Here is a 14,437-nt window from a genome sequence, read left to right on the forward strand (position 1 = left end):
AAGAATTTGGGAAGATTATTAAGCCTTGGAAATCATTTAATTGTGCACCAATCAGAGTAATCCTCAAGCAACTAGGGGAGGTTTTCAAAGCAGAATTGGAAAAGGAAACTTGAGGGTGCTCCACATATATATAGAGCAGCAGAACATGTTGAAAACTACCACCCTACAGCGCCATCTTCTGCCATAAACCCTAGCACACAAAGTCTTGAAATTCCCAAGTCCTCCAAGAGCAAAAACTGTGCACACCTTCATCCATCTTCATCAAGCCTTGCCGTGTACTATCTTGAAGGGAGTTCTTGTGTTCAAGGCTGCCTAAAAGTGAATTCGTGGCTCTCATCTTCTGCCCTTTACGGTTTTTATTTTCTTGTAATTCAAACTTATATGTTTCTAGTTGTGAATTTTGAGACAATGTGTGGCTAATCTACTTTTGTTAGGGGCGAGGTTTGAAGCCCCTAAGATATGTTTTTGATAATATTTTGATTCCTAGTTTTGAGGTTGCTTTGTTGTGAAATTGTTTATTTGGTTTTGGTTTACAGATAACTCTTGCATGTTTATGTTTTATGAATGCGCACATAAAATATTATGATCATGTGAGTGGGGCTAGAAATAGGTATTTTAATCTCCTAAACGGTTAATAATGCTTGTTTCAATGGTAGCAAAACCTATAGGACAATAGGTGAAACCAAATAAAAAGGATTGCATGCTAGGTAGGCGTTCCACACTAGTTTTGCATACTTGTTTCGATCAAACTTCCACATGTGATTAATGCTTAGAATGAATTGTTGATAGGATAGCGTTCTATACCTTGATTGTTTATTCTAAAGGCTTAGTAATGGTGCGTTCATCTTGCTTAAGTAATCTAGGGAAGTAATAAGAACTTATGCATGCATTCATGGTTTGTTCTTGATTGAAACCTTTTTCACGACTTAGTAATTGAAACTAGGATGATAAATTTGTCTCAAGCATATTTTGGTGGTGGATTTCCGAGTTCCTAACATCTTCATCCATATCTTTCAATCTTAAACTCAAAATCATTTTTCTTTACTTTATTTTCTGTTTATTTTCGTTAAAAACCCAAAAACCCCCAGTTTAGTGTGTTTCAGGATTGCAACGCCTCTGCAATCCCCCTCTCTGTCCCTCCATCTTTCTCTCTTTTCTTTTTGTTGTTTGACGTTTTCTTTGGTTTAGTTCAGATTTTGTTATTCTTTTTTATTTGTTAGTTTAGTTTTGTTTTCTTTTGTGTGATTAATATAGTTACCCTCAATCTCTGGCATCGAACGATCCTTGCTTATCCTTTACTACTGACGACTACATCATTGCAAGGTTAAATTGAGCGTCTATTCTGGGCGTATCAAGTTGTTTATCTTATACAAAAACAAAAAACAAAAAAACTCTTGGACACCTTTTTCTGGCAAATTTCGACAAGTTTCATTTCTGAATTCATAATTATATCTATGATATCGGTCATGTTACAGACATATTTAATAGTTGAATATATCCACTTCTTTTTTTTTAACTGTGATTCCAAATTTTGATGATCCAATTGAGTTTTAACAATGAAAAGGTTCATGTCTTCTTACAGTGTACTCGTTTTACCCTTTGCGCGCAGTTTCGGAATACATTTTCAACAAGCATGAGTTTTAGTTCAGATTGCTAGAGCTGAAGCCAATGAATTCTAAAGCATTAGTTTTCAAACATCATTGTTTTTCTTTTTCCACATTAAGAAGACATACAAAGGGTACATGAATTTGGTTTTTTTTTTTTTCCTACATTGCCCGAATTAAATCCGGTAATTTAAAAAAAAAAGAAAAAAAAATACAAAAAAGGGCATCAAAAACCAAAACTTCCCAATCCGAAAAACAAGCATAATGAGGTATACATCCATATACTGTGACTCTCTTTCACCGTCTCCCTCTCGGGTTTTCGAGATCAACGTTGTGTGGCGCTTTCCATATGGCTGTCTCTTTGGCTTCAATGACTGCTCAACTAGTGACAAAACTGTCGCTCAAAGACGGCGAAGAGCTGGTGGATCTCAGGAACCTCCATCGTTCGGGCAAAGGGTTTCTGGCTCCTCAATTTTTTCTTATTGGAAGATTGAATAGTGCACATGCTATGATTTTAGATTCTTTCAGAAGTGCAATCCGATCCATGTGGAGACTCTTGGTACCGGTGGACGTGCAGGCTCACGGCGACTGTTTCCTCTTTACATTTGCAAATGAACGTGATCTGGGAAGGGTAAAAAAAAGGCAGTCGATGGGGTTTTCAGAGGGCAATGATCATCTCAACGATTATGATGGCTTCTCCGATATTGTTGCTATTCCTTTGGACTTCATGTGGATTTGGGAAGAGATCCTGGGATTGCCTCCGGGCCTGATGATCACTCCAATTGCTAGGTTGATCGACAAAACTATTGGCCTAGTCTTGCAAGTGGATAACCCAGGGATCCTTCGTGGTATTGCATGGGTCTGGGTCACTATTCCACTGAACGATCCGGTTTACTTGAAGTGGCCGATCCGATTCTCTCCAATAGATATGTTTACCCTAAGTATTCAATATGAGCGATTGCGGGGTCGCTATCAGGACTGCTCCATGATTAACCATTGTGGAGCTAGTTGCCCTCATGAACACGAAGTGGAAGACATAGCCGTAACAGGTGGATTGGGTGTGCCGGACTGGCGGCCTCTGCCCTAGTTTTTAGGGCTAATGTTCCATAGACCTTATCATCGCCCCTCCTCCCTTGTCTCCCTATTCCTCATCTAATGCATAAAGAATGTATCACCATCAGAGCTGTCCCTAATGGTTCAATGGAGCCGATTAGGGTTTCTGGTGTCCGCCGTCTTTGGGAAGAGGATGATGGTAAGCGTGCCAAGAATGGATTGGCTCTGGTTCCGGCTACTCTCCAGCCTGAAGATCTGGGATTTACCTATCCTTAGAGGGTTTATTTGAGGTAACTGTCACCTCGGAGGAGAAGGGTAAAAAGAAGAGGGGTCGACCTCATGGTCGCTGGAATTCCCCTAAGTAGGTGGAGGGCTTAAAGGGATGTAAGTGGATGACTACCAATTCGATGGGCACAGATGTTAGCACCTTTACTGATGTGGAGGTGGTGCAGGTTCTGCTTTCCCAAGCAGACTAGGAAAGGTAGCTTTGCATTACTTTAACCCTTTGCTTACCTTGGGTTGATTTGTGGAGAGGTACACCATGAGTCACTAGGACTCAAGCTTGTGAACACAGTTGCTTAGGGTTGGGGTAATGTCATTGCAGTAGTTTAGAATTCTTTTGTTGCATTTATTTTCGTTTTGGACTTTATCCCTGCATTTTCTTTTCTAGGAGGTAGTAATGAATAAGTTGAGCTAACGAAAATGAAATCGAGGAAGACCCGACCAACCAATCATTTGTATAGTGCGAAACGATAAATGAATGAGGTGAATCCCTATGTCTTATAATAAAAAAATATAATTAAACTAACTTGAATGAATGAGGTGAATCCCACCACACCATATCAAAAGAAGATGAACCATAATTAAACTAACTTGAATTTTAATTTATTTTCTGTTAAAAAAGAAAATGATTTATTGCAGATATGTAGTCAAAATATTGATACTATGCTTGCTAAACAAGTTGGATGATGGCTAAAAGCATCTCCAAGAGACTTATACTCTTTATCTGATATCTTGCTAATTTAAATGCTTCATCCCAAAATCTTGCTTCTGTTGAAGAATATTGACTTTTAGTATGCCTTGTCATACTTGGATTACATTCTATTGTTGTAATAGGAGAGAATGTTCTAGATTCCTAGTTCAAGTTAGAATAGGAATCATTGCACTCCAAGATAATGTACTTTGTAATCCCTATGTCTTATAATAAAAAATATATATAAAAAAATAAAAACATTAACCCACCTTACTCTTACATATGTCAGTGAGAATCGAACCTATGACCTTTACAATGTTGGAATTATAACTTATCAACATGTCACAGCTCACCGACACTTTATAATCCCTATATATAGGGCTCCTATTATCAATGATAAATACACCAATTCTCTCTACAATCTCTCTTAAATCTCATATCTTCAACTTAATATATGGGATTGTCTGAGTGGTCATTTGCATCAAAAGAAATTTTCCATCAAAACTAGAATAGCAAATAATGGTAGACTAAAATGTAAAATGTCACTAATGATTTAAAAAAAAAAAAAAACTGGTAATTTGCTTCAAAACTTGGGACTTGGGAGTTGGGACTCTTGGAGTTGAGGGCTTAAGGCCTCCTCCCCAATTTCTCTCTCCTCAATTATAAAACACCAGCCTTAACCCTTAAGAAAAAGACTTGCAAGCAGAAATTTCCTACTTGCTTCTTAGCTTGTCCTAAAGGCTAAAGCACATGATGATAAATGTGGCAAAACCCAGCTCCCAAATAGTCATGAAAACCCAAACTACTTCTGCAACTTTAGCAATTGTCTCCTTCCTTCTTCTCCATGCTTCCATGGCAGCTTCAGATCCAATCCAAGACACCTTCCTCCAATGCCTCTCCAATCTTTCCCAATCCCCCTCTCCACCAATCTCATCAGTCACCTATTTCCCCACCAACCCTTCATACACACCAATCTTACATTCCTACATAAGAAACCTTAGATTCACAACCCCTAAAACCCCAAAACCCTCATTCATTGTCACTCCAACCCATGTTTCTCACATCCAAGCCTCAATCCTCTGCTCCAAAATCCATAACCTTCAAGTCAGAATCCGCAGCGGTGGCCATGACTATGATGGCCTCTCTTACATCTCAGATGTTCCATTCATCATTATTGACATGTTCAATCTTCGATCCATAACAGTCAACATAGAAGATGAAAGTGCTTGGGTCGAGTCTGGAGCAACACTAGGTGAAGTTTATTACAGAATAGCTGAGCAGAGCAAAATACATGGCTACCCAGCTGGGGTTTGTCCCACAGTGGGAGTCGGAGGACACTTGAGTGGAGGTGGGTATGGAAATATGATGAGGAAACATGGCTTATCAGTTGATAACATTCTTGATGCTCAAATAGTTGATGTTAATGGAAGGGTTTTGGATAGAGAGTCAATGGGGGAAGACCTCTTTTGGGCTATTAGAGGTGGAGGTGGAGCTAGTTTTGGTGTCATTGTTTCTTGGAAAATCAAATTGGTTCAAGTCCCAGAAGTTGTCACAGTTTTTAGAGTTGAGAGGACTTTGGAGCAAGGCGCCACCGACATTGTTCTTCAATGGCAGTATGTAGGGGATACAATAGATGATGATCTTTTCATTAGGGTGGTTGTGATGCCAGTCAATAGAAAAACTCAGACAGTGAAAGCTAAATTTGTTGCTTTGTATTTAGGAATTGCAGAAAAGCTTGAAGCTTTGATGGGTGAGAGGTTTCCCCAATTGGGTTTGAAGCATGAGGACTATGTCGAAATGGGTTGGATTGAATCGGTTCTGTATTGGTCTAATTACCCAATTGGAACTTCTGCAGATATACTGCTTGAAAGAATACCTCAGTCAGAAAAGTTCTTGAAGAAGAAATCTGACTACATCCAAGAACCAATGTCAAAGGCTGGTCTTGAAGGACTGTGGAACAAGATGATGGAGCTGAAAAAGCCAGTACTAACATTCAATCCTTATGGTGGGAAAATGAGCGAAATTCCGGAGCTTGACACCCCATTCCCACATAGAGCAGGAAATGTGTACAAAATTCAGTACTCGGTGAATTGGAAAGAGGAAGGTGTAGAGGCTGAAGATAAACATCTTGATCTGATAAGAAGGCTTTACGAGCATATGACACCTTATGTGTCAAAGTCACCAAGGTGTTCATATCTAAATTACAGAGATGTTGATTTGGGGACTAATGGAAATGGCAATGTGAGCTACTCAGAAGCTAGTGTTTGGGGGACCAAGTACTTCAAGGGAAACTTTGAGAGGTTGGTACAAGTGAAGACTGCTGTTGATCCAGGAAACTTTTTCAGGTATGAACAAAGTATCCCACCTCTTACGGCTTGGAATGGTAAAATGGCAGAGTGAAGGCCGCTTGGTGTATATGTTGAACTTATTTATAGCTTGCTAACCTATACAAGAACAATGATAGCTGATGAAGGAATGAAAACTTATATGTATAAGATGTCGTGGGTTGTCTTACTGTGAAATAAAACAGAGCTAAATTTTCTTTTGTGGTTGTAATGCTTCTATCTGGAGGAAAATTAGTGGTCACTAGTACTACTCCACTGGTTGGAGCTGGTGTCTGTGAAAGTCGGATTTCAAGGTGAAGAATGGCTTGATTCACAGATTGTCCATTATTTCTCATCCTATTTGATGGAAATTGGAGACCTGTCTCTTTGTTTTGTGGATGAACACTACTGTTGGTTTATCTTATTGCATACAAACACTCCAAGCAATCATGAAGCTTTCCCATAAGTGCAAAACTGACACCAGCTTACTTCCCAAATTTTGGTGCCAAGCAAACAAAACAACAAAACCAAAGCAAAAATAAAATTTATTTTCAATGCTTCTTTCAGCCATTACATCTGCCACCATATTTGATTATTTTCAGAAACAGGAATTGAAATCAATTGAAAATATATGAAAAAAAAAAATTAAGAAACAGTTTTGCCAACATTCATCCGCAACGGTGTTGTACTCGTAGTTTTCTGTTAAATTTTGGTAAGTTCAACCAAATATCGCTCACCTTCGTAGGTCCATTCAGCAATGTGGTATATTTTCAAGCCAACTAGTGCACAGTTTAATTCACTTTTATGAGTTAAAACTAAATGAAAATGAAAATATGTGGAAAAAAAAAAAAAAAAAAAGATCAGTAAGGAGTTTTGGAACCATTTCATAATTTTTTATTTCGTTAGTCTAACCAGCTGAATTCCGATCGCAATTGTTGGTCTCACTCATCAAACAAATATATTTTCTACCCCATGAATACGCAATTTCAAAAATTCTCAGTAGGAATTGGAGCTTTAGCTCAAAGCATATTGAAAAAATTTTAGGGAAGAAACCTCGGCAACAGTAAAACTTCTAAAGCTGGAGAAGGCAAAATGGGTTTCAGCATGGTTGATGACCCCGAAGCCTGATAGTGGCTGGGCCGGGTCCAAACCCAAAGTTGGGGCTAAATCATTACGAAAGTAATTTTCCAAAATTTGAAAAAATGTAGCTTTAGAAGAATAAAAGGAAGTACACACATTAAATCCAGATCCCTTCCAAAACTTCAATAATAATTATGGCGAAAAATACAGATCTCGTCCACATTTATTCTGTTTTGTTTTTTTGGAGAAAGAGTCTTATGATTTTTTTTAGGAAGAATCTTGAGTGGGTACATGTGCAAATCAAAAAAAAAAAAAAAAAACCTTTATTCTTACTATGCGAATCTAGTTCATTGATCATCCCTAAACTACAAAAGTTAGCCAAATCAAAAGCTTTAGTATAACATGCTACTCGTATCATTCTACAAAGCAGACAAGATACATTCTATTTCTCTATGGTTCTCTGATCTTGACTTAGGGAGTACGTTGAGGCAAATATAGTAGAGAAAACAACATTCAAATATTCATAATGTCAAATTAAAAGAAAATTTTTGTCAAGATTTCGCTAATTTCGCAAAAATTTAAACTCTTGAGTGTCCATAAACTCCACTAGTGTACAGATATACACCTTTTATATATATATATATATATATATATATTTTCATTTTTGAATGCAAGACTGATAAATATCTAGCCATAATATAACGTGATGTACGATACGCTTTGTTAACTATTTTTAAACAACCACCACAGGTGGTCGAGTTGGTAAGAGCCTCCAGGTGTGGAACCCCCACACCCGGGTTCGAATCCCGCCGACGCTTATTGGAGTTAAATCCCAATAGAAAGAGGATATTGGAATGTCGTTTGGTATGTAAATGAGATAGTAGAGCCAAATTTCAAGGGTTGTCCATCATTGACAAGGCAGTCATCCGCTTGAAAATTCTAGGGTCAATGAGAATCGATCCCGTTCCAATGGTCAGCTGCTGACCATGGAATTTTTGCTCAATCATCGTCCGATTGAAATCGGACGGTTCACAGCTAAGTGATGAGAGAGGAGAAGAGAGTTGTGAACCGTCCGATTGAAATCGGACGGTGATTGAGCAAATGATCCCTGGTCAGTTGCTGACCAGGTGATCAGGACTGCAATGAGAATAGTAGAGCGTGAAACATGTTGGAATTTAATTAGAATATTTCAAAATACCTGCTAATTCTGAAACCTCCTTTGAACCATTATTTGCAGATAGTAATTAATAGTCATTAACTCTCTTTGATTGTGATAATCATGTATTTCCTTTAATTTTTCTATTCCACCAAAAGAAAGTTTCGAGCTGTTCGATCCGATTCTGTGAGTGTACACCGTATCCTGGAGGGTAGGGCGTCACAAACCTGCTACACTGAGATATTGTCTCCGAGGGGCGAAATCTACTCTTAAGGGCAGTATTTACACGCCTCAACCTTAAACTCTTTTCAAGTAATGTGTTCTTCAAAAGTCTATAAATCCAAGCGATAAGTACTATAATCCCTGTTATTTAATCTATTATTACAATAATATTATGATTATTATTTGTTATTAATAGATGGACTAATTTCAGTTTACCCCCCTGAGGTTGGGGGTCGTCATCATGTTAGTCCCTCTAGTTTCAATTTAATGAGTAACACCCTTGTACTCTCCAAATTCATCAGCCGTGTCAAATTTTTGGACCTCCGTCCAAATTGGCCGTTAAATCTGTTATGTGGGCCCCACTTAGGGGGTAAAATGGTAATTTTGAGCTCCAAATTATAAATAATAATAAACAAAAAAAAAATTCTGTTTTTTCCTCTCTTTTTTTTTTCTGTTTCTTCGCTTTTTTTTTTTTTTAACAATTTTGTCTTCAACCTATACACCACAAGTTATAATAGGTTTATAAAAACAAAAAAATACTCTAGGTGGTTAAAAAGTCGCTCGCTGGTCTACGATATTTGTGATATATCTCCGATAAAGCGAAGAATTTTAGGATATATCTGTAAAATATAATATGTTTATAAAGTGAAGAATTTTAGGATATATCCCCAATAAAGTGAAGAAATATATGTAAAATATGATTAAATACAGATATTTCTTCACTTTATTGGGGATATATCCTAAAATTCTTCGCTTTATCGGAGATATACCACAAATATCATAGACCAGCGAGTGAAATCCCCAATAAAGTGAAGAAATATCTGTATTTATTTTTTTACAGATATTTTACAGATATTTCTTCACTTTATTGGAGATATATCCTATTATTCTTCACTTTATAAACCTATTATATTTTATAGATATATTTTACAGATATATCCTAAAATTTTTCGCTTTATCGGAGATATATCACAAATATCGTAGACCAGCGAGCGGCTTTTTAACCACCTAGAGTTTATTTTTTATTTTTTATAAACCTATTATAACTTGTGGTGTATAGGTTGAAGACAAAATTTATAATAAAAAATAATAATAATAATAATAATAAACGAAGAAATAGGAGAAAAAAAAAAACGAAGAAACACCTAGAGTATTTTTTTTTTGTTTTTATAAACCTATTATAACATGTGGTGTATAGGTTGAAGACAAAATTTATAATAATAATAAAAAAAACAAAAAAAAAATGAAGAAACAAGAAAAAAAAAACAAAAAAAAGAGAGGAAAAAACATAATTTTTTTATTTTTATTTTTTTATAATTTGGAGCTCAAAATTACCATTTAACGGCCAATTTGGACGGAGGTCCAAAAATTAGACACGACTGATGAATTTGGAGAGTACAAGGGTGTTACTGATTAAATTGAAACTAGAGGGACTAACATGATGACGACCCCTAACCTCAGGGGGGTAAACTGAAATTAGTCCTTAATATATTGTATTTTTGAGATCTTGTAGGAGGTGAAATCTGATGACGGAAGTAGCATCCATCGACCAAATTTTCCAACAATCTTAAGAGTAGATCTGTTGGTGGATGTTTCATTACGAAGATTACATTTTCAAAAGGGAAAATTTCACAAACAGTACACCAAGTAAAGGCCACTAATAATTCTTATACATAAAGTTTCAAACCAATCATTTCAGTACACGAAATCTGAAACTCGATGCACTATCAGTACACGACGTCAATTATGCCCTCAATTCTTTTTTTTTTTAATAATTTTTTTTTTCCTTCGTTTTTATCTCTTTCTTCTTCCTTCTTCTGGCTCCATGAAACCCACCTCTGTTTTCATGTGAGAAGAAGCCCGAGCTCACCCACTTCAGCCAAAACCTCCCCGTGCTCATCCTCATGAAACTTGTACACTATAACTCTATCATACCCAGTAAGCTCCCTCACACTCTCCACCACCGTGTCACACAAAAGCTTAATATCCCCACAGGGCAGTGACTACAGCTGCGAATCGCCCTCACGGCCAGCTTCTGAGACTACACTGCCCCGATTATAGACAAAGCCTAGTCCTCTATTCTAGCAGGCTCCAAATCAATGACAACCCGAACATCAATCCTATGCAAAATCGTGTAAAACAGCTTGCCGGAAACCCTCGAATGTATCCAAATTGGGTTGAGAAGAGTAATCTCCAAATATATCCACTATCTCCAAGATCATTATATGGAAAACCATTCCATTCACTAACAAAAAAGGAGTGAAAAATAGCTTACTAACAATCATTCAAGCACAACAATGGTTCCAGAAAACATTCGAAAGAGAAGGGTTTTCGAAAAAAAAAAAAAAAACTAGGGGAAATGTAACCCTCAATGCCGCCATACAATGTTTCTCACTTGTTCCTCATGCATTAAGATTTACGAAGGATTTCTTCAGAAGGAATCTCAAGCGTAGCTCCGGCATGGTCCTTTTCGGCCTTCACTTCGTAGCTGCCGCGGGAGTTGAGCTTGGCCTGGACGATCATGGTGGAGATGAAGCTGGAGGCCTCGCGTGCCTCGCCAAGCAGTCTCTGGATCTCCTCCTCTGACGTCACGCCCCTATTCTCCTAGAATTTCTGGCGAACCTCTGCCGCCGAGCCCTTGAGCATCACTGTGTCTCCTGCGAACGATTTCCGAGTCGCTCTCAGCAGCGATCTGTACGCGTTCAGTGCTTCCGCTCTCGCCATCTCCACTTTTCAGTCTAGGCCTTCTCGAGCCACTAACTATTTCAGATCAAGCAAACGAGAATCAAAGGAGGAGGAGGAGGGCGGAGCCAGCGACAGGGAGATTTCGGTGACTGGAATTCTGGGATTCTTTGATTTGGGGTTAAGGTTCTTCATTTTGGGGCTTTTCCATTCTGGAAATTTTGGGGTTTGAGAGAGATTGAGAGTCGTGGGCCTTCTAGAGGTGGTGGAAAGGTACGCCGTAATTTGCTGCAATTGTCACCAAACCACCGCAATTGTCACCAAAGAAGAGAGAGAGAGAGAGGGATCTGAGGAAGGAGGAAATGAATAGATGAAGAAAAATCAGAAAGAAAGAAAGGAAAACTGAAGAACAGAGGTGGGTTTCGAAGTGGGTGAGCTCGGGCTTCTTCTCACATGAAGAATAGAGGTGGGTTTCGTGGAGCCGGAAGAAGGAAGAAGAAAGAGATAAAAATGAAGGAAAAAAAAAAAAAATTATTAAAAAAAAAAAAAAGAATTGAGGGCATAATAGACATTTTTGTGTCAAATTAACGGCGTCATTGACGTCGTGTACTGATAGTGGGTCGAGTTTCAAATTTCGTGTACCGAAATGATTGGTTTGAAACTTTATGTATAAGAATTATTAGTAACCTTTACTTGGTGTATTGTTTGTGAAATTTTTCCTTTTCAAAATTCTTTTGCACTTTATTAATAGTCACAAATTGGTAAGTGTACTACTTGACAAATAATTATATGTGATGCAACTTCTAGAGATAAATCATTTCTCTTCACCACTTTATTGGTTTATATTTTCAACATGCTTATTATGGTTTTGAAGAGTTTCAAAAGTATTATTGAGTTTTGAAAGTCTTTTCACCGAAACATTACTCTTTGTTTAGTGCTGCATTATATTGAAAAATTATGTTCTAAACTTCTACCATGACAATTATTCTTTGCATTTAGTTTGCATGGTTGTCAATTTTGATTGCTAATGATTGTTCAATTGGCATTTAAATGTTGATACTATAATGTGCAATTTTTCCGGTTATAATGCATGGAGTGGTAATGGTTTACCTTATATGCTACCATTAATTTTAGTTTTATTTGCATTAAAATTGATTTTATTTGTTATATTTGAAAAAAAAATAAAGGATTTCTTGAACGGTTGCCTTCGGATTATTGTTTCTTTGGAAATAATAAAGGTGTTGCCTCTCAATATTCCCATTGTCTCTTGATTAAGATGATGCCTCAATAATAAAGGTTTGCCTCTCAATAATAAAGGTTTGGTTCTGCTCTTGAATGTATAAGGGATGCCATTCTAAACGAGTGTACTCGTTGATTTGTTTTCAATAAAATTCTTATTAAAAAAAAAAAAAAGATGATGCCTCAGTTGCCTAAAAAAAAAAATAACTTGAAAGGAAAAAAAAAACTGTGTTATCATGAATAACGCTTTGAGAAATTATTTTGTCAATTTTACATTGACGATTGCCTTTGGTAATTTGATGCCTCAGAATATTATTATGTCCCTACGGTTGATTCCTTCGAAAAATGATGCCTTAAAATTTGGCTACAAGTAATAAGGGTTGCCTCAATATTTAAATGGTAATGAACATGGTTGCCTTGAGAATTTGGTTACCAAGAAAATAGTTGCCTGATTCTATATTATCGGTGCTTCCGGATATAATGCAGAGACAACAAGTCTCTAAACATGGTTCCCTAGCCATATTTGCTCAGATGATTAACTCCATATGCTGCCTTAAGGTTTTGGGTTGCCTTTCAAATTTTCGTTGCCTTTCGGTCAATGTTACTTCAAAACAAATAAATATATGCGGTTTTTATTCATTGACGCCTCGATATTGTCCCTTATGCTGATGCCTTGAAAAACTATCTCATTGATGGCAGCCTTCGGTTTATGCTTTGAGAAAATGGACATTCAATGTACCTCCATGATCAAATTTGATTTTGATCAAAGAATTAAGAGACATTTGATGGCTACAAATATGGGGGTGACTAAAGTATCCAAAGTCACGAAATATGATACATAATGTTGCCTACTAAATTCTCAAGTCCTTGATTGGCGAAGATTCATTGCGTAAATATATATGGCTTAATATTATCTTGCCTATATTTATGAGCATGAGGCTAATTCAGACATACTCAAAAATGTGGGGGTCAAGGAAAAATAGGCTCTTATATTTAAATGAGAGTGGATAACTAAAAATCCAATGAAGATTACTTATTGTCTTTGTAGGTCAGAGTTGATTTTGGCCAATATTCAGACAAAACCACTAGACTAAAGGCCAAAAACTAGTGGTTAATACATCGAGGGGGATGGGGCTTATGCCGATATACAAAGATCAAGAGTGATGGTAACCCAACCTATGTGATTGGAGATCCCATGAAGTAGGTTCATGTGGGTAAGAACAAGTCACTTGTTGGTCAGTAATGCACTATCAAATAAAACTATTGATGGTCGCTCCCTATGGTGTAAATAAATAGTGCTTGAACTGCAATGTGTAAGGTTGAACAAATGTTCTTAATGAGTTCCATAGCCCAACCATTTGGGTGGTGTGTTTGTTTGCAGTACACACTTGCAGTATTCATGTATTTCCTTTAATTTATCTATTCCACTAAAAGAAAGTTTCAAGCTGTTCGATACAATCCGAGTATTGTGAGTGTACACCTACAATGATCGAGGTTGTTGTACCCTGGAGGGTAGGGCGCCACAAACCTGATACACCAAGACATTGTCTCTGAGGGGCGAAATCTACTCTTAAGGGCAGTGTTTACACGCCTCAACCTTAAACTCTTTTCGAGTAATGTGTCCTTCGGAAGCCTATAAATCCAAGAGATAAGTTCTATAATCCTTGTTATTTAATCTATTATGACAATAATATTATTATAATTATTTATTATAAATATATATTATATTTGTGTGATTTTGTAGGAGAATCAAAATATGGTGACTCAAGTAGCATCCATCAACCAAATTTTCAACAAAACATGGATATTGGAAATGTCATGCTGTGTGCCGCACACGTTTGTGATCTCAACACTATAAACCGGTATTCCATTTGGTGCGGGCTCAGTTGGCGATTATGTAATCGAAATATCTTCATTTAAATATTTCCCTGCATCTAGTTCTTGTGTGCCTAAAAAAATATCGTTTAGAGAAAATCGAGTAAAATTAGAGTTGAATCCCTAAAAGTATACAAGCACAAGAACATACACTATATACCTTTCTCGACGATTTGACTGAGACCAAGTGAGCTAATATCATATTGGTTAGAATCTTGTTCTGAATTAA

The 14,437-nt window shown here is 37.0% G+C and overlaps 2 protein-coding genes and 1 pseudogene across 2 annotated transcripts; 2 read left to right on the forward strand and 1 right to left on the reverse strand.

Annotated features, from left to right (window-relative positions):
• The first annotated feature begins 1,953 nt into the window (after positions 1-1,953).
• On the forward strand, positions 1,954-2,691 carry LOC133731221 (uncharacterized). Its single transcript, XM_062158646.1, has one exon. The coding sequence runs from the start codon at positions 1,954-1,956 to the stop codon at positions 2,689-2,691; it is 738 nt and encodes a 245-aa protein (XP_062014630.1).
• Positions 2,692-4,316: 1,625 nt separating this feature from the next.
• Positions 4,317-6,357, forward strand: LOC133729071 (berberine bridge enzyme-like 8). The gene has a single exon (XM_062156545.1). It carries the CDS (start codon positions 4,381-4,383, stop codon positions 6,028-6,030), a length of 1,650 nt encoding a protein of 549 aa, XP_062012529.1. The 5' UTR covers positions 4,317-4,380; the 3' UTR covers positions 6,031-6,357.
• A 4,400-nt stretch (positions 6,358-10,757) lies between these two features.
• On the reverse strand, positions 10,758-11,136 carry LOC133728267 (mitochondrial zinc maintenance protein 1, mitochondrial-like; annotated as a pseudogene).
• Positions 11,137-14,437: the final 3,301 nt, after the last annotated feature.

This window comes from Rosa rugosa, chromosome 2, assembly GCF_958449725.1.
Source record: "Rosa rugosa chromosome 2, drRosRugo1.1, whole genome shotgun sequence".
Taxonomy (NCBI): domain Eukaryota; kingdom Viridiplantae; phylum Streptophyta; class Magnoliopsida; order Rosales; family Rosaceae; genus Rosa; species Rosa rugosa.

Bases quoted from the DNA above. Each gene is read 5' to 3' on its own strand.
- LOC133731221 (XM_062158646.1), top strand. From the start codon at position 1,954: ATGGCTGTCTCTTTGGCTTCAATGACTGCTCAACTAGTGACAAAACTG.
- LOC133729071 (XM_062156545.1), top strand. From the start codon at position 4,381: ATGATGATAAATGTGGCAAAACCCAGCTCCCAAATAGTCATGAAAACC.